We start from the raw sequence: 25,118 nt of genomic DNA on the forward strand, positions 1-25,118 counted from the left end.
TCCAGCAGGAAACTCCGAAGGAATTCTAGGAAGAATCCCCGGAGGAATTCTAAGACAAATCCCCGGAGGAATTCTAGGCGGAATCCCCGGAGGATTTCCGTGAGGTACCTTCGAAGGAATTCTAGAAGGAATCTCCGAAGAAATTCGAATAGGAATCACCTTAGGAATTTCAAGATGGAATCCCGAAGGAAATCCAGAAGGAATCCCCGACAAAACATCAGGATAAAGCTTCGAAGGAAGAATCCTCGAAGGAAGAACCGCTCAAAAGAAACCCCCGAAGAAATTCTAAGAGGAATCCCCGAAATTACTCTAGGAGGAATCCCCGAAGGAAATCCAAGAAAAATCCCCGACAGAATTTCAGGAGAAATTCTCGAAAGAATTCTACGATGAATCACAGAAGGAATTCCAGAAAAGAGAAATCACAAAATGAATTCCAGGAGTAATCCCCGATTAGGAGAAATCCTCGAATGAATTTAAGGAGGAATCCGCGAAAGAAGTCTAGAAAGAATCCCCGAAGAAATTACAGGAGAAATCTCTGCAGGAATCCCAGAGGTGACCTCAGAAGGAACTCCGGGAGGAATCTCCAAAGGAATTACAAGCGGATTTCTCAAAAAGGAAACCCAGAAGGAATAATAAGATGAATCCCCATAGGAAGTGGAAAAGGAATATCCAAAGAAATATAAGATTTAATCCTCGAAGGGACTTTTGAAAGAATCTCCCAGGAGAAATTCACAAAGCAATTCTAGAAATCACCGAAGAAATTCAAGAAGGGAATCCCGAAGGAACTCCAGGAGGAGTGATTCCATGAGGATTTTTTGAAAGAATGAACGGCAGAATCTCTGAAGGAAATCTACGAGGAATCACCAAAAGAATTCCAGGAGGAATCTCCGAAGGAATTCCTGGAGGAATCTACGACGGATTATCAAGAGGAATCCCCGAAAAAAAAATCCCAGGAGGATTTGTTGAAGGAGGTCCAGGAGGAATCCCAAAAGAAATTCCAGATTTTTATTTATTAAGAAATTCGAGAAGAAATCCTCGAAGTATTTCTAGGAGGAACCATCGAAAAATATCCAAGAGGGATCCTCGTAGGAATTCCATGAGAAACCCCTGAAATAATTGTAGGAGTAGCTCCCGCAGGAATTCCAAGAGGAAACCTCAAAAGAATTACAGGAGAAATCTCCGAAAAAAACGAAGAGAAATTCCCGTAGAAGTTTCAGGGGAAATCCCCGAAGGAACTCTAGAAGGAATTTAAGGAGGAATCTTCGAATTAATTCCAGGAGGAATCTTCGAAGAAATCCCTGAAGGAAGTACAGCAGGAATATGCGACGGGATTCCTGGTAACATTCCTGGAGAAATCCCCGAAGAAATGGAAGGAGAAATCCCTGCAGTAATCCCAGGAGGGAACCCATAAAGGAAAACTGGGAGGAATCTCCAAAGGATTTCCAAGCGGAATACTCGAAGGATTATCTAGAGGAATTTCCATAGGAAGTCCAGGAAAAATCTCCCAAGGAATTCCAAGAGGAATTCTATGAGAAATCACTGAAGCAATTCCAGAAGGAAATCCCAAAGGAATTCCAGAAGGACTCCTGAAGGAATTCCATGAGGAATCACTGAAGCAAATCCAGGAAGAATCTCAGAAGAAATTCTAAGAGCAATCATCAAAGTAATTCCAGGGGGGAACCCCGAAGAAATTTCAGGAGAAATCCACGTTAAAATATCAGGAGAAAGCCCCGAAAGAATTTCAGGAGGAACCCATGAGGAATGTCTAGGAGGAACACCGGTAGGAATTCCAAAAAGAATCCCCAGAGGAATTCCAGGAGCCATTCCTGAATGAATTCTAGGAGGAATCCCTGAAGGAAATCCAAGAGGAATCCCTAAATGAAGTGCAGGAGAAATCCCTGGAGGAATCCAATGAGGGATCCTGGTGGATTCTCCGAAAGAATTCTAAGAGGAACCACCAAAGAAATTTAACGGAATATTAGAAGGAATCCCCGAACGAATTTCAGGAGGAATCCTCGAAGGAACTCAAGGAGGAAACCCTGAAAGTAAATCTAGGAAGTATCTCTGGAGGAATTTCAAGAGGGATCTCCGTAAGAATAACAGGAAAAAAGTCAGGAGAAATCCCCGAAGGAAGTCCAGGGGAACCCCTGAAGGAAGTCTAAGAGGAATCCCAGAAGAAATTACAGGAGAAATCCCTGCAGGGATTCCAGCTCGAATGAATTCCGGAAGGAATATCCACAGGATTTCCAGGCGGAATCCTCGAAGGATTTTCAGCGGATCTTTCCAGGTAGGGGGTATTCTCTAAAGAATTTTACAAGGAAATCCGTGAAGAATTTTTGTAGAAACTCCATGAAAGATCACTCAGAATATCCTGGAGAAATGCCTGATGATAATCCTAAGGGAGTTATTGAAGGAACTCCTACAAAATTCCCTGAAGGTATCCTGTAGGAATTCCTGAATGAGCTTCTGGAGAAATCTCTGATGTAACTTCTGAAAGCATCCGTGAGTCTTCCTGAAAAAAAAAATCAATCTCAATCTGCAATTTGAAAGAACCCCAGAAGAAGAGAACTTCTCGAACAATCCCTTAAGGATATCCTGAAAAAATCTTGGAAGGAATCACTGTATATACTGCTGGGGTGATCCCTGAGTTCTCCTGGTGGTATCCTTGGATCTTCGTATAAGATTCTCTGAAGGAACTTCTGTAGGAATCCCTGAAGAAATTCAGCAGGATTCTCCGAAGAAACTTCTACAAGAATCCCTGAAATTCCTGGAGGAATCTCTGATGGAACTCCTGGAAATAACTGCTGTAGGAATTTCTTATGGTACTTCAGAAGGAATCCCTGCAGGAACTCCTAATCTAATTTCTAAAGACCTCCTGCGGGAATTCCTGAAGGAATTTCTCACGGGATTCTTGATGGATCTTCAGGTGGCATTTATGAATCCTCCTGAAAGAATATTTAAAGGGACTTCTAGAAGGATACCTGAACGAACTCTCGTTGAAATAGCTTAGGGAACTTCTGAAATAAATCATAATGAACACATGGAGGCATCCCTGAATCCTCCTGGAGCTTTTAGGGAAACACTTGAGCGAACTCCTGGAAAAATCACCGAATTCTGGAGCAATCCTTGAAGAACTCCTGAAAGAATCTCTGCAAATTTTTCTTGGGGCATCCCGAAGGAATCCTCGAAGGATTATCAGGAGGGATTATTGAACAAATTCCAGGAATTTCTGATGGACCTCTTGGACGAATCTCTGAGGAAACTCCTGGACTAGATCCTAGAGAAACTCCTGTAGGAATTCCTGAAGGTACACTCAGACTAATCTCTGAAGGACCTCCTATGAGAATTCCTGAAGGATCTTCTGGATGAATCTCTGATGTGTCTCTAGTAGGCATCCCTGAATTCTCCTGAAATAATTTTTGAAAGTACTCCTGAAGTTTTTTTTTTTTGAATAATCCTAGATGGATCTCCAGAAGGCATCACTGAATCCTTCTGGAAGATTCTCTGAAGAAACATCTGGAGAGATGTGAATGTGTGTTTTAAGAGTTGAGAAATTAATTATTATAATGAAACTCTTATGATAGTGATCGGGAGGTTTTTTTTATCCTAACTTTATAAAAACTAAATTTTGTTCGTGCACTGATCACCGGCGCGAAAAATGAAAATCGGCGGCGTGACAAACAGCGGCGTATGGCGCGCCGCCGATACCTCGGTCGGCGTCGGCGTGGGACAAAAAGTGTCGGCGGCGGCGGCGTGGCGCGGCGGCGCACAGGTCTACTTCGGAGCTAATTTATTCGACTGATTAAGAGATATTAGACAAAGTGTATCTCGCTGATTTTCTTATCCATTTGTTAATCGATTCAAGATCTTTTGGCAGTTAACAAAAGATACAATATTCCAGAATATGTAAGCTATTTTTTTTTAATTTCACACAAGATTCTAGATGGTCTCTGGCATTTCTGGTAGTTTAGTCCATGGTCCATGATGCTATTTTGGAAACCAATCCACTAGATGCCAAATCCACAATATTTTCTAGAACTTTTGGTCCATCACACAAAATAAATATGTTAAATACAAATAATACAACAATAGTTTTAATAAGTGTAAGAAGGGTTCTGTTCACCATAGGTGGATTAAATCGGGTTTTTAACAGAAAATTAATGTTTTAATTTGTGTTGTGGACATATACGCAAGGTAGGCTGCATTACGCCCCTATCATGCCATCAGCAACGTTTTTGTTATAGTGCGACACACTTGCGCAATAAATATTAATAATCCAGTATTATTGCGTCGGCTATTCAGGCTCGTTTGGAAGTTGACCATCAATGTTAACTCTTTTCCCGATCAGCCTAGATAGCTGTGTAGTGTCGGTAGAGACAACCAATTGGCTAAGAATAACACTATGGATCGCCTGATCCAGTGGTAAGAGTCCACTAAACAGGTGACCCCTAATTCATGGTGTTATGCGGCTTTATGCTTACCGTGCCAAGGAATGAATGGTTAGGGGGGGTCTAATAAAAACCTAACCACAAACGGAGCCTGTGGAGAATTAGGGCGACCTCCACAGTATTACGCCCTTACTGCGCTAACCGGAGCAATGATGCAGTGAACCTTGTGTTTCTCCGAGATAATCAGTTGCCCTTCTTAAGTCTCAAATTTGAGGCTAAATAAGGGCGGGATTATTCAAATGTTGTGAATTAGCTTACATTACTACCTATATGGGTTCGCTTGATGCGTTTTTGCAATTGGCGTTTTTCAATTGACACCGATTGGTTTGTCGTTGATCTTTCCTTTTTGTGCTGTGATTGTGATGAGTGTAATCCTGCCTAGTTTGGGTAGTGGCTACGGCTAGGAAACCTCAGATGAATTTTCAGCGTAAAAAGCGTGCGTAGCCCAAGTGGCTCTTCTTCAAAAAGTTAATTTTCGTAGGGTAACTTCTGTATAGGTTACCTTGTGAACCCAGTTTTGCATCTTTCATTATAGATGAAGTGTCGGGCCTCGAGCATGCTATGTTTTAGAATAACGTCAACAGTATGTTTCAACCTTTCCTTATGGATGCCTTCAAGCAAGCTCTTGTTTTCAGCATCTTTTTGCTGATATTTGGCAGTATTGCTACCATGATTATATCATCTGAAGTAGCTTAAACATTGATTTGAGATGCTTCAGTATGATGGAACACTTAGGTAGTACAGTTCATGGATAACTTAACATAGAATTGCACCTAACCCATCTCTGTATGAGCAGAATTTGTCATGAGTTGACTGATTGGCATGTGTCAGGAGTCTCCATTTAACTTTCTTTTCACTTTTGAGTGTTCCTTCGCAACTTTGCGTATTCAGGCGTCCCTGCTCAACAAACTAGGGAACCTGTACCAAATTGGTGGCGACCACTTTTTATGGATAACTCGCTTCCATTGCTACTCCAAGAGAGTTTCATTGTGGTTTTGTTACTACAACGCCCTCCATTGTGGTATACCATAACTATTGCTTTGAAAGAAGCTTGTCCTGCTGCGGTCTGTGCGGACCGCAAGAGGTATTCCTGAATGGAACTCTGATCTGTTCAAGTTCAAAATATCTTCGGATAAACCAGTCTTTTGTATAGCCACAAATCTCTTGCTTCTGCCTCGACGATTGTAGCTATAGAATCGATTTAATGGGCACTAAAAAGCTCTGATTACTTCAAATCTCCAGGAGCAAATTGGGTTTTGTCCTATTTTTCTCCAAAGGGATTTGAGTATTTGAAACATGTTTTGAACTCTTGTAGTTTTCTATTGGGTATTTTCAAGGCGTGAAATTACTCCATAGTTTTATCCCGAAAGGGTGCGTGCGTTGTATAAAGAAGGAATGAGATCCAGATTTATTTGGTTATTTCGTTCTTTCTGAAATGCGTGAAACGCATTGCCGATTATCACATCTGTGATGTTCGTCTAGCTAACATGGCTATTCATGTGAGCTCATATGTCTCCCAATTTGGGATGTCCAAAGTGACTCTTTTACACAAAGTTGTATACGTTTTCAAGAAAACACTCGCTCAAACGTAGTTTTTGCTTGGGTGATTTCTTGAATATTGAGGATGCTTTCGATGACGTGCCTTTCAATGTCATATTGAAAGTCGCATGACGTCACAAGCTACCTCCAATGAGCTATAGGCTCTCTTTACGCTTATGCGTTTTACAGTGTTCTTTTCAGGGCACTGAATAAACCCGTTGTGGTATGGGCTATGAGCTCTCGTTGCGCTTATGTGTTCATTCCCTCTTCTAGGGCACCCCTTCCTATTTCATCACCATTCCCTTTCCTAATCCCATTCCTTCCTTTGTCCCATTCTCCCTCAGGTAAATGATGAAATAGGCTTATATATATGGCCTTGGCACAGATGTCCCAAATGGAGGATAACGTGCCTCTGGAGCCGGCCTTCTGATACCTGATCTCAAGATTTATTTTTTTAAAGAGTTTTTAAGCAGAAAATTAATGTTTTAATTTGTGTTGTGGACATATATGCAAGGTAGGCTGCATTACGCCCCTATTATGCCATCTGCAACGTTTTTGTTATAGTGCGACACACTTGTACAATAAATATTAATAATCCAGTATAAGTGCTACACAAAATAATCATAATTAGGCCTGTTTTACTCCCTTGATCAATCCCTTTTGGTTAGGCCTATGACCAACAATAGGCCATATGAAATGTTTTGCTTTATAATTCGTACTATTAGATAACGTTGTTATCTCTAAATTGACGAAAAAACCCATACTAGACTGATATGCGATTACATTCCGCATAGATTCGATTGGTATAAAAGCTAATGTACCTTAAAGGATAAAATCAGACCACCGTTTTTCCAAGACGGACGCACTTTATGTAATTGTAATCGAAGCAAAGAAAGATAAACTGAACTGATTATGGAAAAGCCACAAGCATTCCACCCACACTACAAATTGAAAAATGTACATTAATATTTTAAAGGTAAACAGTGAATATTGTTTCCTTTCGTTATATTTTGTTCTGTCTTATCCAAACTACAATTAGGCTGCAAGATAGAAATATTGTCATTACATAATAACATCTTATCTCAGAAATGAGCTTCCGAAAAGAGATCTTAACAAGTATTTCTATTTCTGTCTCAAAAAAAAAACTTGACCCGAATTGAACCAAATCTTGATGAGCTCTTCTACCATAGCCATTTACAGCCGTGCACAATTTAACTACCGTCCAGAGCTGATATCCCTGATAACCAAAATCAGTAATAATAGCCAATTATGATAAGCCACAGGACGAGGCTACAAAAGCAACCGTCGGTGCACATACGCATAGTACACGTAATCCATAATCCACGATGAAAAGAATAGCGGTAGTATTTCTGATAGCGTTGGTGACGGCGGCTATCGCCTCTGACATTGACTGGTCCAAGGTGCGCCCGATCGAAGAATTCGATCACTACTGGGCACGTCTTCCGGCAGAGTTGCAATACCTTCGCTACTCAGTTCCTAGTGCGAGAGTAACTAATGGACGCGAAGCCAATCCTGGGCAGTTCCCGTACCAGGTTGCTCTGGTCATTAGCTTCAACCAAGGTAGCGGATTGTGCGGTGGATCCATCATTTCCAATGACTACATCCTGACGGCAGCTCATTGCGTCCAAGGAGCCAGCGGAGGAACTGCTTTGGTTGGGGCACACAACCGACTGAACAACGAACCTTCTCAGCAGTCCATCGTCTTCGAGCTCAGTGGAATCACGATACATCCAGACTATACCGCAAACACCATCAGAAACGATGTGGCGACCATTCGTCTGACCAACTCGATCGTGTTCAACGATCGTGTCCAACCAATCCGTCTTCCAAGCCCAACGGACGCGCGCACCTTCTCCGGTCGGATAGCAACGGTATCCGGATTCGGACGAACTTCGGACGACAGTCCCTACACTTCCGCAGTGGTTCAATTCGCCAGCAATCCCATCATCACATTCGCCAACTGTTTGGACCAGTGGAACAATGCAATGCACGTGATTCAGACGCAGAATATCTGTCTGTCGGGATATGGTGGTCGATCGTCCTGCAATGGAGACTCCGGAGGCCCGCTGACGGTGCAGGAAGACGGCGAAAGCCTTCAGGTGGGAGTGGTATCGTTCGGATCTTCGGCTGGTTGTGCTATCGGACGGCCTTCGGTCTATGCTCGGGTGACGCACTTCTTGGACTGGATCTTGGAGAACTCCGACGTTGGAGAACAAGTAGCTTAGGCAGTGGTTTAATAAAAAAAAAATGTTTCTCACAGTTTTTAAAGGTTGTTTTAAAGTTTAAACCTTATTTAAGCATGTGCTATAAAAAAAACTGGTTCCCACTTAATTCTATCAAATTATCGGGGTACTTTCAGCTTTCGCGTTTCTAACCTTTAATAATATAGAAAAATATCTTTCATTAAAATGAGAAATTTAAATTCGGTGAACCCAAACGACACTTCATTAACCATGATTTGGTTCGCAGAGTGCTTCAACGAGCGGAATTCCTATTGACCAATTTCTCAAAAAGGTGCTCAGATACACAGGCATTGCATACTACAAAAATAAAAATAAAAATGACAAACAACAGTAACGCCTGCAGGCCTTGAACGTTATAATTTCAAAATAATTTGGATGACCTTGAGAATATTGCAAAGTTATTGTAATTCCATTCTGAGATACTACGAATAACGTAGAAAATACAGGTCGGACTCGATTATCAGGAGTCGCGATTTGAAAGTTTCCAAACATATCTGCTGAGCAATGCTGAAATTTTGTGTGAATAATAATCAAAATTGGTTGGACACGCTGGCAAAATTTCAGATTTATACAGCATGCTGATTGCCAGAAATTTGATTGAGAAGCATCAAAACGCGATTCCGGGTACTCGAGTAGGACTTGAACAATGAAGATCGATTGTATACCAGTGGACGCACAAGTTACATCACAAAGAGATACTTGTGATATGATAAGGTACAACTTTCAGGACACAATCGTGAATGGATTACACCGAAAGAGTAAAGAGAAACAAGAGTAGAACTTGGGTCTACAAAATCTTATTTCCAGAATAGTTTGGATGACCTAGATCACCAAGTTAATGTTGCAAAGTTATCAGAATTGCACACTGAGGCTCTAAAAGTAGTGTAGATTATATTCCACGAGCACTCACAACAATAAAAAAAAATCTTAAGATTTACAGATATGCGACCCATACTTCAAAATACATTGAGTTTCATCTGTATGCCAGTGATTTAGGTGTAACACATAGATACTCGTACTATAATGAAGCACAACTGAAACGCTCGTGCAAAAATTATGCCGATAGAATGATGAGAAACAAGCGTAGAGCCTGTAAACATTGAAGGTTCTAATTCCAGAATAGTTTGGGTAGTTTAGAATATTCCATGAATGGACAAAAAGCGTTAAAGTTGTGCACTGAGGCTCTAGAAGCAGTCTATGCTGATGTACGAACATTCTTTACAATTGTAGGATAATACAGTACGTAACCCAAACTTCAAAGTGTATTGAGGGCTATTTGTATTTCACTATCGAACTACCATAGTATCGAGTTCCTCGTAATATTAGGAGGTCTAATGGTCATCAACGTGACTAAATTTCTTGAACAGAGTGTACTGAAATGATGGCAAATCCTATTGATAGATCTTAAAAATAATAATTCCAGAGTAGTTTAGATGACCTAGATCTCCCAATTCATTGTGAATTTTCTAACGGTGTTTGAAGGCTCTTTCAGTACCGTAGACCCACCTTTCTCTAACAATGGGTCCGACCTACACAGTTAGAAAAAATCACCGACTTCGGTAATGTTTTACCGAAATCTCAATTGTTAAGTTTGTTTTACAGGAAAAAATCGGTAAAGGTAGTAACTTTACCGAAATTAGTTAGAGTATGACAGATAAACGATAACATTTTATCAAAATTTGGTATTTTTTTACAGAATTTCGTTAAAAACCCATTACCGAACGCTCAGCGGTTGAGATTTCGGTAAAAATTACCGAACGCGATTAGCTGTGTACCAGCCCCATCAGAATTACACGGTAAAAAAGTTTAAGAAAGGCTGCCGTAGACTATGTACTGCGATCATTCAATGTCTATAAAATTTAGTGTAGTATGCTGGATTTGTGACACAAACTTTGGAGTACTTTAAATACTTTGGAGGCCTTAAAATAATTCCGGGAAGAATACTCTAACAGTTTAAGATGGGTAGTGATACATTCTTCTTCTTCTTTGTGGCTCGACGTTCTCATTGGAACTTGGCCTGCCTCTCTTCAACTTAGTGTTCTTAGAGCATTTCCACAGTTATCAATTAAAGCTCTTTCTTTGCCAGCCATTGCATGAATTTGTAACATTGTGTGGCAATTACAATGATACTTTATGCCTAGGGAGTCGAGAAAATTTTCCCGACCGGAACGGGAATCGAACCCACCATCTCCGGATTGGCGATCCATAGCCTTAACCACTAGGCTGTCTGGTGTGATACATTATTGCATACAAAAGATCAGTGAAAACTATTAATGATGACCAAAACGAAGAAATTTGAGCAAAAAAATATAGAATTCATAAAAGCAACGTATTTGAGGCTACCAGCATTTTTCAGCACAACTCTTCCCCTTGACTAAAAACAAGACTCCAGATAAAATGTTTCAAAACAAAGAAAATAATGCATTTTTACCATAAGAAGACCATCCCGGTTGTTTACGGGTTAACAAACGTGTTCATGGAGAAAAGAGGAGCCCGTCATGGTCCTTAAATGCTATAGCATGGTCCACTGCACGAATTTATGCTGGCCTTCATACTCTCACAGAAAATTTGACGTTTGAGCGGTGCCGACACCTCTCAAACGTCAAAATTCGTGTGAGAGTAAGCAGGCCAGTATAAATTCGTGCATTGGACCATAGTTCAGTCACGGTCGCCATGTAGCGACAGTAAATGTTTAAAATGTTTCCAAGACTTCCTTTGACGATGCAGCTAGATTTACGTTGTTGTCAGCCAGTAGAAAGGAACTGAGATAAACAACTTTCAAGTTTTATTTTACCAAGATATTACTTAAAATGTACTATCCCATTCTTGAATCCGTTTGAGACATTCGTGGAAGTGAACACTTTCCGATTTTCAAAATATGTATGATTTTTTTACTTGAAATTTGTATTTTTTTTCTACTTTTGTTTTTAGTTTTCAAGTTAAAGTTATTTGTCGTAACGTTTTCGGAAAAAATGAAGATTAGATGTTTTGTGCCTCTTTGAGAAAGATTTCGAAAGAAAATCTTTCAAAGGCGTTTTTCCCTCTTCTAAACTTTTAGTAAAAAAATAAATAAATAAATAAATGAAATAGACAACTACAATACAAAGAGATACTCGTGGTAATATGAGGTACAAGTGTCACAATCGTGAAAAAATTACATCGATAGAGTAAAGAGAAACAAGAGTAGAATTTAAAGACCTTGAAGGCCCTTTTTCCAGAATAGTTGGGGTGACCTATATCACTAAGTGCATGTTGGAAAGTTATCAGAATTACACTGAGGATCTAAAAGTAGCATTGATCATATTCCGCGAGCATTCGCTGCAATAAAAACATCCTAAGATTTACAGATATTGCGAAATACATTGGCGTCCATCTGTATGCCAGCCACCCAAATAGCAACACATGGATATACTCGTACCTCATACCTCATAATAGGTGAACGATCGTGAAAGAATTATGCCGATAGGATGAAGAGAAACAACAGTAGAGCCTGTAGATATTGAAGGTCCAAATTCCATAATAGTTTGTATAGCCTAGAATATCCCATGAATGTACCAAAAGCGTTATGGTTGTCACTGAGGCTCCATCAGTAATTTGTGTACCATGCCATAGGTACGACAAAGTTTTTGGGCCTACAGTATAAAGACGCTATAGAATCTAAGTAATGTAAATTACAGTAGTAAATTTAGCGTGTACCAAGAGAATATGACGTCACATAACCCAGACATGGTAGTGCTAGCTAGCATTCAAATTTTATATCTGAGAGGGATCCCAGAAGGAATTCCTGGAGGAACCCCAGGATAAATTCCGGCAGGGGACCAAGGGAGAAATTATTAGAAAAATCCCAGGATAAATTCCTGGAGACATCCCGGAAGGAATTCCTGGAGCAATTCCAGGAGAAATTTTTGGAGGGATCCTGGAAGGAATCCCGGGAGTCATTTCTGGAGGAATCCAGGGATCAATTCCTGGAGGAATCTCGGAAGAAATTTCAGGAAGAATCCCGAGAAAAATTCTTGGAGGGATCCCGGGAGAAATTATTGGAGGAGTTCCAAAAGGAATTTCTGGAGGAATCTCGGGAGGAATTCAGGGACAAACTCCTGAATAAATCGCAGGAGGGATTTCTGGAGGAATCCCTGGAAGCATTCCTGCAGATATCCGGGAATGAATTACTGGAGGAATCGTGGAAAAACTTCTGGAAGAATTATTCTATGAATTCCTAGTTGAATCGGAGGTGGAGTTCATGAAACAATCCCAGGAGGAATTCCTGGAAAAAATCCGGAAGGAATTCCTGAAGGTATCCGTATGGGAATGCTTGGAGCAAATATTGATGGAATTATTGGTGACAAATCTGTAAAATCCCTAGATCAACTACTGGAACATCCTTGAATTCGCTCTGGAGGAATCCTTAAGAAATAACTGGATCAATCTCTGAAGCAATTTGTAGAAAAATACCAGAAAACATCCTGGAAGGGATCAAGTGAGGTGATTTCTTTGCATCTTTTTACTAGGCTAAGATTATCATACACTAGTTTCACCTCATCGCCACCTCCTAAGTAACATTTTGATGACTAATAAGTCTTGTAGCAGTTTTGACAATCGTCATTGAAACTAATACTTTTTATTTTGGTGTTATGATGGTTTTGAAAAACTCTTCTTGTCTTTTTGGCGAAAAAAAGTTACTTGGGCTGGTAGGAGAGTTCTCACTAGTAACTAAATCATCGGGCAACGCATAGCCAGGAAAACATCTTTGCAAAAACACCAACATCTTTTCGTTGGACTGTGACATCAGCGAAATAAATTTATTGATCAGAAGCGCCATCTGGTGAGATGATTTCAAATCAGAGATTGTAGAAATTGAAAAATTACACTCCGCCCAAAGACATCAATATTCGAATATTTTCTTTCAATCGAGATATCAAAGTAACAAAAGTCTTATCCATGTGTAATCTTTGCTGTCTGTGCTACCTGGTGAGTCAATTATGAAGTAAGTTATCCACCAAATAGGAAGAATTGGTATTGTTAACAGTATGTAAATATATTGTTTCAAGACATATTGTATCAATACATTGTATAATTCATATTACATATGCCATGAAACTGTTGTTATTTTTGCACAAATAGCTCATCGTAGTTGAAGGTACTGTAAAAATGAGTTCGAAATGTCAATCCAAACCTATTATTGCGACCACCTCAAAGTGGCTCTGGATTCCAATGGACCCCAGGTATCCATTAGAGGGTCAAAATGCTATAGGTTAGTCACGGTCGCCATGTAGTGACAGTAAAGGTCTAAAATGTCTTCCACTACTTCCACTGACGATGCGGCTTAGAATTACGTTGTTGTCACGTATTAGAAAGGTACTAAGATGTAAATACACAAAAAAAAAAAACATAATAAAATGGAACTGAGATAGACAGTTATCAGCGTCGATTGCGTCACAACCGGTTACTACAAACCGAGCTGAAATTTGCACATTGATGGTGTGGAGTGGCCTTATATCCAAAAGATTTTATTGAACTTTCACTCCGCTTCAAAATGCAAAACATTTTTGCTCAATGATGTATTGTACGGTGTACAAAGTTGTAAAAGGAAGTAAGAAGAAGAAATGTAAACATCGTGGCTATCAGTTAGCCGTCTCTCTTAGGTTTGGACTTATGAAGTTAAGGAAAACTTCCGCAAGAGCCTTTTGCTTTATTTATTTTAGTAAAGTTTTTGGAAAAGATGATGAAGAGGGTTTTGCCTCTTGAGAATGTATAGTTCAAAATAAATAATAAATGGGATAGACAACTTTATCTATAGTATCGAAACTTCACCGTAACAAAACTGTCAAGGTTATAGCGTTAAATGTGGTAGAGCTCAGCCACGGTTGCCATGTAGTGACAGCAACTGAGCATTCGCATAATTTTCAGATCAAGTTTTTTTTGGATCCATTTCTTGTCCTGAATGACTGTACACGCAGAGAAATAAATTGTAAACACAATTGAATTTTAGTTCAAATCAACCGATTTTTCAGTTTACTATAGCAACAAACTGATTTCTAGTTTAAACTGAACTGTTCCATTGTTTGATAATACAAATATTTTCATTTGCAAATTTTGACAGTTTGTTAAAACAAACAGAGATTTGGTAGCAACAACATAAAATAATGGATTATTTTAAACGACAGCACTTTTGCCACTAACAAAGCCGGAATGTGATTGTGTTGGTGACGGCAACAACTTCGGCAGTTCGGAAATCTATTTTTAGACCGTCGGCAAGCGGATGGGAAGAAGAACCAGTAAAAAATAAGACAAAAAAGGCGAAACCGACCAACTTTTGGTGGATGCTGACGTGAGTACCTGCGCGTTATCCATCACGGCTAAAACTGCACTTGGAAGTTAGCGTGATGGATTTGTTACATCTTCTTCATTATGGCAATGTTGGGGAAAGAATTTTAAAGATGTGTGAGTGCTTCCGGGTCATGTTTATGGTCCCCATTTTGTAGAAACAAATGAAATTTTCACCGTTATATGAAATGATGGTAATTGGTTGTTTTTGAGCATGAGCATAGATGACCGTACAATTCGTAGTTGCTACTCCGTGATTGATCAGAACAATCAAAATTGCACAAGGAACCAACAAACGAAGCTTGAGAGTAGCTACCGCTCTCAATGTGCACAGTTCGAGAATTCCAAACTTTATTAGTCAATAACGGCGCCGGCCACGTCCTTACGGTCATCGAGAATGAGAAGGAATGTTAGTGTGACTTACGTTGCTACTAGAAACCGAGATCACCTCATTTTTTCCAACACAGTCACGGGAAGGAATTTTTGTTAGTGCGGAGGGGGAGAGTCACATGATTTGGATTCACTTTGGTAAGTGGTAAGTGATGTGATTCAAGGAACCCTTATTTGAGTCAAAACATTTATTCATTGTGACTAAAATATTACAAATGTTTGAACCATTCAAATATTATGATAAAATGGAACGAGCTCACCAATAAACATCCTTCGATGTGTCCAGTGCGTATGTGCTGCAGAATCTTCCACTAACTGGCCTCTTTTTCGGTTTTTCGGGCCCGTATGAAGTTGATCACGAATATTAACTTCTTTTCCCGATCAGCCTAGATAGCTGTGTAGTGTCGGTAGCGGTTAGTTCAACTGGCTAAGAATAGCACTACGGACCGCCTGTTCCAGTGGTAGGAATCCACTAATCAGGTGACCCCTAATTCATGGTGTTATGCGGCTTTACGCTTACCGTGCCTAGGAATGAATGGTTAGGGGGGTCTTATAAAAACCTAATCGCAAACGGAGCCTGTGGAGTACCAGGGCACCCTCCACAGTATTTGCCCTTACTGTGCTAACCGGAGCAATAGCGCGGTGGACCTTGTGTTTCTCCGAGACAATCAGCTGCCCTTCTTCAATCTCATACATGAGGCTGAATAAGGGCGGGATTATGAAGATGTTATTAATTAGTTTAGATTTTCACCTATATGGTTTCGCATTATGCGTTTTACACAGTGTATACTGTGCATCCTCGCCTTTGGCGCACTCAAATCGATACCAATCTGGCTTTATTGTTGCTGTTCTTTTTTGTGCTGTGATTGTTAAGAGTTTAATCTTACCTAGTTTGGGTAGTGGCTACGGTTAGGATAGCTCAGATCAATCTTCAGCACAAAAGAACAGCAACGATCAATCTTTGTAGACTTATGCAAAATGGTACAGCCCAAGTGGCGTTAGTCCAAGAACCTTACTTTCGTAAGGGGAATTTCTATTTAGGAAACCTTGTGAATCCGGTATTTGCTACTTTCAGTAAAAATGAAATGGCAAACTCACGTGTCATGCCTCGAGCATGTGTGCTTGTCAACAACGCAATCGTTGCTACACTCATCTCTGAACTAACTACCAGAGATGTATGTGCTATCACAATAGATGTATCTGTTGGAAACCTCAACAGGAAATACGTTTATTGTTCGGTTTATTTACCGCATGATGAACCATCCCCTACGGATGCTTTCAAGCAAGTCATTGCATACTGCACTTCAAAAGGCCTTCCGCTAATTGTTGGTAGTGATGCTAATGCTCACCATATAATCTGGGGCAGCTCAGACATCAATTTGAGAGGCTCCAGTTTGATGGAATACTTAAGTAGTACAGATCTTGGATTACTTAACATAGGCAACCGCCCAACCTTCATGGTATCTGGTAGAGAGGAAGTGTTAGACATAACGCTTTGCTCTAGCAGAATTAGTCATGAGCTGACCAATTGGCATGTGTCAGATGAAGAATCTTTATCTGACCATCGTTACATCTTGTTTGAACATGTGAATGTTACTTCGCAAACTTTGCGTTTCAGGAATCCCCGGTCAACCAACTGGGATCTCTTTACCGATTTGGTTGCAGCCAAATTTCATGGATACTCACCATCAATTGACACTCCAAGTGATTTAGATGATGCCGTTGATACTACAACGGCCTTCATCATGGAAGCTTTTGAAGAAGCCTGCCCTCTGCGGTCTGTGAAGACCACAAGAGGAACCCCTTGGTGGAACTCCGATCTGGCGAAGCTCAGGAAACAATGTAGAAAGAGTTGGAACAGACGACGTTCGGCTGGATCGGAGGCTTTCAGGTCGGCTCGCAAGGCCTACCAGAAAGCTCTTCGGTCTGCTGAACGATCCGGCTGGAAAAACCTTTGTACAAATGTTTCCAGTCTGAGTGAAGCCAGTCGATTGAACAAAATCCTTGCAAAATCTAAGGATTTTCAAGTGAACGAACTTCGTTTGCCAAATGGTGATTTCACTTCCTCTGATGAGGAAGTTTTAGAATGTTTATTCAGTACACACTTCCCCGGATGTGTGGATATTACATCTTCGGATGAACCTGATGTCTTTTCTTGTAGTTATGATTCTTTAGCTTCGGCTCGGAGTATCATAACTTTAGAATCGATTGAATGGGCACTCAATAGCTTTGCTCCTTTCAAATCTCCTGGGGCAGATGGGATTTATCCTATTTTGCTTCAGAAGGGATTTGATCATTTCAAACATGTTTTGAAACAGCAACTTGTTTGCAGTTTTGCTACAGGGTATATTCCCAAATCCTGGCGGGATATTACTGTGAAGTTTATTCCGAAAGTGGGTCGCGCGTCGTATGAAGAAGCAAAGAGCTTCAGACCTATCAGTTTGACCTCTTTTCTTCTGAAATGCTTAGAACGCATAGTCGATCATCACATCCGTGATGTTCATCTGGCCAATGTGCCTCTTCATGTGAACCAACATGCTTACCAATCTGGAAAGTCCACTGTGACTCTTTTACACAAAGTTGTTTACGATATCGAGAAGGCATTCGCTCAAAAGCAATCATGCTTGGGTGTTTTCTTAGATATCGAGGGTGCCTTTGACAACGTGCCTTTCGATGCCATATTGGAAGCCGCACGGGGTCATGGTATATCTCCAATGATTTCCAATTGGATTCACCAAATGCTCAAAAACCGACATCTCTTCTCGACATTGCGTCAAGCGGCGATTAGGAAATTGAGTGTTTGTGGATGCCCCCAAGGGGGAGTCTTATCACCACTTTTATGGAATCTCGTAGCAGATACGCTATTGAGGCAACTCAATAATAGCGGTTTTCCTACTTATGGTTTTGCCGACGACTACCTAACATTGTTAGTCGGTATGTGCATCAGCACCCTTTTCGACCTGATGCAAAACGCTCTTCAGGTAGTTGAGGGTTGGTGTCGCCAATATGGCCTTTCGGTAAATCCGAGTAAAACATCTATTGTTCTTTTCACGGAAAAGCGAAACCGTAATGGTGTTCGAACTTTACGTCTCTTTGATTCTGAAATCAATGTGACTGAACAGGTAAAGTACGTTGGAGTCATTCTTGATTCCAAGCTTTCCTGGACACCTCATGTTGAGTTCAGAATCAAGAAAGCTTGTATGGCCTTCGGGCAATGCCGGCGAACCTTTGGTACAACTTGGGGTCTAAAACCCAAGTATATCAAATGGATCTACACAACTGTTGTTCGGCCAATATTGGCCTATGGATGTCTTGTGTGGTGGCAAAAGGGCGAAGTGAGAACGGTCCAATCAAAGTTAGGCCATCTCCAAAGGATGTGCTTAATGGCGATGTCTGGAGCGTTCTCTTCAACTCCCACGGCAGCGCTCGAAGTTCTCTTTGACGTTGCTCCACTACTCATTCATCTCAAACAAGAAGCACTTTCTTGCACTTACCGCCTATGGGTACTCGGTTTACTAGAGGAAACTCCTGTGAACCGCAGTTCAACACACACCTCGTTGTTTCCACTTTTGGTGAATTGGGACAAAGTTGTCCTTGCTCCAAGTGATCTTACAATTGTTTGTAATTTTCCATATAGGACATTTTCCACGAAATTCCCTTCCCGGGAAGAGTGGACATCTGGTTATCTGGAGAGAAGTATTTCAGACGGCATCGTATGTTACACTGATGGCTCCCTTCTTGAAGGTCGAGCAGGTGCTGGTGTTTATTCTCGTGAGCTAAGACTGTATCAGTCTTATTCACTTGGTAGACACTGCACCGTTTTTCAGGCCGAAATCTTTGCTCTTATGTGCGGAGTGCAATCAGCACTTCAGCAGCACGTAATGGGCAAAGTAATATACTTCTGTTCAGATAGCCAGGCTGCTATTAAAGCACTTGCTTCGGCCAACTCCAGGTCGAAGATAGTTATCGCTTGTCGAACTCAAATCGAGGAGCTGAATTCAGCAAACGCTGTTCACCTTGTATGGGTACCTGGCCATTATTCCATCGCTGGAAATGAATTGGCTGATGAGTTAGCTCGCACTGGAGCATCACATGACTTCATTGGCCCTGAGCCAGCTATTCCGGTATCCAAGTGTTGGGTGAAGCTTCAGATTGACACCTGGGCTGCCACTCAGCACAAACAATACTGGAATAGTTTGGAGTCATGTCGTCAAACAAAATTGTATTGTAATGAGCCATCTCTAGGGGTGGCAAAGTATCTAACAAATCTGTCAAAGCAGAATTGCAGCATGCTGGTCAAAGCATTGACTGGCCACTGCCGACTCAGTTATCACATGGCGAATATTCAGCAAGCTGATTCATTTGCATGTGATAGCTGTGAATCCGATTATGGAACTTCGTATCATTTAATATGTAACTGTCCAGTTTTTGCGCAATTGCGTTTCCGAGTACTCGGGAAACACTTATTAAGTGAAACTGACTTCAGAAACCTGAATCTTAAGGACGTTCTGTTGTTCTTGACCCGCTGTGGTAAGAGCTATAGGCTCTTTTTACGCTTTATGCATTATCACAGTGCCCTTCTCAGGGCGCTGTTCGAACCCATTGTGGCACGCTTATGCGTTATTACAGTGTCCTTTTCAGGACGCTATGTGAACCCATTGTGGTACGCTTTTGCGAGTATGACGATCCTATTCCCTTACCTGTCCTTTCCCATGTCCTATCCTTTTTCCTTCCCTTCTCCGTCAGGTAAATGATGAATAGGCTCGTGTTCATGGCGATGGCACAAATTTCCCGAATGGAGGAGAACGTGCCTCTAGAACCGACCTACTGATACCTGCAGTGGTAAGTGATGTGATTCAAGGAACCCTTATTTGAGTCAAAACATTTATTCATTGTGACTAAAATATTACAAATGTTTGAACCATTCAAATATTATGATAAAATGGAACGAGCTCACCAATAAACATCCTTCGATGTGTCCAGTGCGTATGTGCTGCAGAATCTTCCACTAACTGGCCTCTTCTCCGAAATCACATTGAACCGTTACAAGAACACACAGCTACGACGATGTGCACATTCAAATTGACGACGACGACGCGGACGATCCGAATGAAAAAAGCGGCACTTGCACTTTGCCTCCAAAAACACACTAAACAAAGATGAGCACTGTGAAATCAAAATGATGGTAATTGATTGTTTTTATCGATAAACTCTAAATAAAAAAATAAAATATAACTTTGAAAAAAGTAAATTCTCAGTCATTGTGATGGAAGTTTGCATGGGATTTTATTTGGGAAAATTTTCTTTATGAATTTTTCTTATAAGGAACTCAAATGATTCTGAAAGTATGTAACATCGTCAGTAAAGTCTAGGATGTTCTGAACAACTTTGTCGAAAACCGCAAGTATACTAAGCTAGTTATCTTCTAAAAATCAACTAATTTGGTTGAAAGACAACAGAGGAATTTCGGTAGGTACAGAGTGGCACAGTGTTTAAGAAATTCCGACTAAAGTTCAATCACGGTCGCCATGTAGTGATAGTGAAGGTCTGAAATGCCTTCTACGGCTTCCACTGACATATGATTTAGAATTTTACTTTGGTGTAAACCATTAACAAAGAACCTAGATAAAATGATAAATATACAACTTTCTCCATCATCTTGAAATTAAGTTATCGAAAAAGTGCTGACAATACTTGTCAGATCCACCTACTAGCATGTACTTTGTTTTTGACGCAATTACCACCAGGTCAACCTTTGCTGCTTCGCGTTTTACGCATATGTACAGATGTGTCATAGTTCTAAATGTTCTACCGATGATGGCCATTTCATCCGTAAAACAAATGGACCGGAACTGTTGAAATAATTTCATTTAATCATAATGTTGATTACTCTGTTGTATGTAGTCCTGAAAATTGGAAGGGAGCTAAAGTGCTCGCGAAGTTTTTTTTTACATTGTCCATCGATATTCTCGGCCCTCGGGCAAGTTCCTCTCGTTCATATTTTTATTCCTACTAGGTATCGGGGAACTCCACCGGTCACACTACTGGGTTTTAGGTTTCCCGTAATCTAATTTAAAACCCGAAAGGTCAATTGCATGTGCGGTGGATACTTTCTGTGGAATAACCCACTCCTATCAATTAACGAAACGTACCTTATGATAAGAACCAGCTGTGAATGTGGAAATTCCTTCGCAAAAAACATTCAAAGCTATTTCTGTATCTTCACCAGATAATCTGTATGAACAAGCCGTTTTATCCGGAGAAAGATGCTCAAATTTCCCAGCACGTGCTTGGTGAATGTGAACCACTTCCTGACTTTGATAAGAGTTACGCAAACAGAACTACATAAGAGAACCTTGAAACGTCAGGACCTCACAGAGCATAGTCCACCATGCAGTTCATCGGAGCGCTTTTGGTATCACTGGCAGTAGTCACAGCTGCTGTCGAAATAGATCGCACGAAAGCACGCCCCATCGAGGAGTTCGATCATTACTGGGCACATCTACCGACGGAACTGCAAGCTCTCCACGACTCCAGACCAAGCGGAAGAATTACCAATGGACGCGAAGCGATCCCCGGACAGTTCCCCTATCATGGCGTTCTGAACATGGAGTTTGATCTGGGCATCGGAGTTTGTGGTTCCTCTATCCTGTCCCGTAACTACATCCTTACGGCGGCTCATTGCGTCGATGGTGCGCACGGTGGTTGGGTGATTGTGGGAGCACATGACCGTTTGATCGCTGAACCGACGCAGCAGACCATTTCATTCGAAGTCGAGGGAGTATCGATACATCCAGGGTATACGTTGGATCGCATCAGAAACGACATCGCCACGGTTCGGCTAACCAGTTCCATGGAGTTCAACGACCGCGTTCAGCCTATTCGTCTGCCGAGTCGTACCGATGGCAGAACCTTCTCCGGCATGTTGGGAACCATTTCCGGGCACGGACGAACTTCAGATGCCAGTCCGGATTTGTCGCCGGTTTTGAGATATGCGATTAATCCGATTCTGACTAATGCAAACTGTTTGGAGCAGTGGGGAAACGCGGTGCAGTACATTGAACCGCAAAACATTTGTCTTTCGGGATATGCTGGACGGTCTGCTTGCAACAGTGACTCGGGTGGGCCATTGACGGTTCAGGATAATGAAGAAAGTCTTCAGGTGGGAGTGCTGTCGTTTGGTCCATTGGCGGGTTGTGAAAGCGGAATACCAACGGTGTACGCTCGAGTGACTTACTATCTAGACTGGATTCTGGCGAACTCCGATATCGAAGATGCTGCGGTTTTAAAGTTGACAATAGAAAAAGATAATTGATAATAGAGAATTTTTTAAGAAATATCACATCATAATCACTGTAATAAATCCATATTAAAAGTACTACGAATGAACAGTTTACTTCCTTCCGGGATTTTTCTAGGGATTCCTCCAAGGTTACCTGCAGAAATTCCTTCAGGGATTTCTGCGGATTGCTCCGGAGATTTATCAGAGATACATCTAGAGATTCCTTCACAGATGCCTTCCAGGATACCTTGTCCTGGGATTCAACAATTTCTCCAAACATTGCTCTCTAGAATCCTGCCGGCATTCCTCCAGGTATTCTTCCAAGATTTCACCAAAAGGAATAAGAAAATAGCTATTTTACTAAAAAGTAATTTGCAAGTCATACTGCGTATCTGCAAAGTAATATTCATTTCTCCAAAATAAAATTGATAAGATGTCTTTCACTTCACACTTTGGTAAAGAGAGTGGTTTGAGTATAAAAAAACGAGGTGATTCTTTGCATAACTAAAGATCACTATTGGCTCTATTTTCAGTATGAAGAAGTATCAATATCAATAGATATTTTAAGCAAAATAACCTACACGATTTTCAAATTACCATTGAAATATCAATTGACGGACCCGTGATCATTCAACTGATACCAACCTTAGCTTCAGTCAACGCTCTTGAAACATATCAACAAAAAAAAACACGTTTACATGTCTTGTCAGATGTTTGGCTGTTAGACAATATTTGAGGGTGATCCTTAACTTTGGTCGATGGTGTGTCATCATTTTCTAAATACTTTTTTTGCTAGATTATTCCGCTAAGTTTTGTAAAATATAGTGGTAAGCTAATGGACCTATTAGCTTATTTTAACCTTGAAAAAAGTTATCCAAGAGTACATTAAAACCATTCGATTAGCAGGGCAGTTAAATCTTATCCCCAATCTTAAGCTTATCATACAAAACCCCCATGATAAGAAAACGTTTCAAATGAAAATACCTAAATATAGCTAAAACGTTCAGTCATTCCAAACACACGACATTTATTAAACTTATCAAAAACTTAAATCAACCATACATTCACTTAAGCCTCAATGACAACATCGGAGTGAGCCTGGATCCATTGCAGGAACGAGCTCGTACGGGCGAATACCGAGGGCCAGTTGCGTTCGCATCCCAGAGCCAAACCGAACGAAACGACTCCGACCTGGACGGTCTTTCCGTCGCGGGAGATGGTCATTGGGCCACCAGAGTCACCCTAAAATGATAAATCGAGATAACACACTGTCTATTGCGCAATGATTCAACAAACTTACGCTGCAAGCACCACGTCCATTGTCGCCAGCCAGACAGATGTTCTCCGGCTGGATCAGACCCAGAAAACGGATGTTACAGGCAGTGTTGGTCTGGATCGGGTTGGTCACATAGCGAAGCACATCCGAAGCAGCGTTGATGTCATCCGAGAAACGACCGAAGCCGGAAACGGTACCAGTCACTCCAGCGAAGTCGTTGCCGACATCGCTCCAACGTGGCAGAGTCACTGGCTGGATACGATCGCTGAACTGAACCGGGCTGGACATGCGAACGGTGGCGATGTCGTAACGAATCAGAGATGGATCCCAGTTCTGATGGTAGTAGACTCCGTCAGCGGTGAACGGAATGCGGACCTGTCCGGCTTCGTTGGCATTGGTACGATCGTGGGCACCGAGGATGATGGTACCACCACTGGCCTGATCGACGCAATGGGCAGCCGTAAGGATGAAGTTCTGCGAAAGGACCGAACCACCGCAAAGAGCTCCTCCCTCAGGGAAGTTGGCAATCATCACAATCTGGTACGGGAACTGGCCGGGCGTGGCAAAGTATCCTCCGACGATGCGGCCTTCCGGGCGGTGCTTGGGCAGGTCCTTGATCTCACTGGCCATCTGCTTCATGACCTCCTTCGGGAGGCGTTTCCAGTAACGTGGCATGCGCCATGCTGGACGGAGTTTGTGCCAATTGATTTCATCGGCGGCCACAACGGCAGCCAGGGCCAAAACTAGCACTAGGCTGAATTTCATCTTGCGTTTCGGAACGTTCGGTCGAATCTAGAAGACTAAGGTTCGCGCAGCTACTCTTAGGTGTATAAATAAGCTAGCTTATCGGACGATAAGGTCTTTGGCGAACGGTAATCTGACGGGTATTTGACGGCCATATTGGCTGTGACGTGAACTTTGATGGTTTATCTGCCACAACTACGGATGCCCAAAATTTCAGGGGTTATCGGGCGCTGCGTTTTATGACTACCATAAATTGTACAATTTTCGATTGTGGATTGCTAAACAAAAACGGTAAGACGGTCGATACTTCGGTATTTTTCATGGGTTTTTCGGCAGAGAAACCCAAGATCGGTTGCTTATCTTGTACCATACAAGATGTACGTCATATTCGTTAGACTAACTATCTGAAAATCGGAAAGTCGCGAATTGTTTGTCTTTTCTAGGAAACTTTTAGATGTATACCAAGAACAACAAGTCAGCTAGAAGGATGGTATCGGAGATGAACTCATCTTAATGGGCCCAAAAAAGTTGGCCACCTGTCTACATCTACTAATAGTCCGGATCTGGGAGACCGAAAAGCTGCCGGAGGAGTGGAAAGAAGGGGTCATTTGCCGCATCTACAAGAAAGGTGATAAGTTGGGCGAGAACGGCTACCTCGGGAAGCTCACGAGACTAATAAAAACGACGATGGACGGTGTAAAAAAACTACGTAAATGTTTCTGGTGAGCTGTCTAGTTCGTGTGAATCTCACCACGGACTACCACAAGGTGAATGGAATGCGAACTTGTCCGGCTTCGTTGGCATTGGTGCGATTGTGGGCTCTACAGCCAGGGCACGATTGTTGCGAAATA

The 25,118-nt window shown here is 41.5% G+C and overlaps 3 protein-coding genes across 3 annotated transcripts; 2 read left to right on the top strand and 1 right to left on the bottom strand.

The window, feature by feature from the left end:
* The first annotated feature begins 7,294 nt into the window (after positions 1-7,294).
* LOC115265384 (brachyurin-like) lies at positions 7,295-8,574 on the top strand. The gene has a single exon (XM_029870250.2). The coding sequence runs from the start codon at positions 7,334-7,336 to the stop codon at positions 8,231-8,233; it is 900 nt and encodes a 299-aa protein (XP_029726110.1). The 5' UTR covers positions 7,295-7,333; the 3' UTR covers positions 8,234-8,574.
* A 12,477-nt stretch (positions 8,575-21,051) lies between these two features.
* On the top strand, positions 21,052-22,323 carry LOC109409744 (brachyurin-like). Its single transcript, XM_019683247.3, has one exon. The coding sequence runs from the start codon at positions 21,357-21,359 to the stop codon at positions 22,278-22,280; it is 924 nt and encodes a 307-aa protein (XP_019538792.2). The 5' UTR covers positions 21,052-21,356; the 3' UTR covers positions 22,281-22,323.
* Positions 22,324-23,238: 915 nt separating this feature from the next.
* LOC109432023 (brachyurin-like) lies at positions 23,239-24,332 on the bottom strand. Its single transcript, XM_019708329.3, has 2 exons — positions 23,548-24,332; positions 23,239-23,489 (listed from the first exon to the last, which is right to left on the bottom strand). Exons 1-2 carry the CDS (start codon positions 24,286-24,288, stop codon positions 23,316-23,318), a joined length of 915 nt encoding a protein of 304 aa, XP_019563874.2. The 5' UTR covers positions 24,289-24,332; the 3' UTR covers positions 23,239-23,315.
* Between the last annotated feature and the right edge of the window lie 786 nt (positions 24,333-25,118).

Source organism: Aedes albopictus, chromosome 2 (genome assembly GCF_035046485.1).
Source record: "Aedes albopictus strain Foshan chromosome 2, AalbF5, whole genome shotgun sequence".
Lineage (NCBI taxonomy): Eukaryota > Metazoa > Arthropoda > Insecta > Diptera > Culicidae > Aedes > Aedes albopictus.

What these genes read in the sequence shown, in the direction of transcription:
- LOC115265384 (XM_029870250.2), top strand. Translation starts at nt 7,334, where the DNA reads ATGAAAAGAATAGCGGTAGTATTTCTGATAGCGTTGGTGACGGCGGCT.
- LOC109409744 (XM_019683247.3), top strand. Translation starts at nt 21,357, where the DNA reads ATGCAGTTCATCGGAGCGCTTTTGGTATCACTGGCAGTAGTCACAGCT.
- LOC109432023 (XM_019708329.3), bottom strand. Translation starts at nt 24,288, where the DNA reads ATGAAATTCAGCCTAGTGCTAGTTTTGGCCCTGGCTGCCGTTGTGGCC. An exon ending in ATGGACGTGGTGCTTGCAGC is followed by an intron (nt 23,490 to 23,547) that starts GTAAGTTTGTTG and finishes TTATCATTTTAG; the next exon opens with GGTGACTCTGGTGGCCCAAT.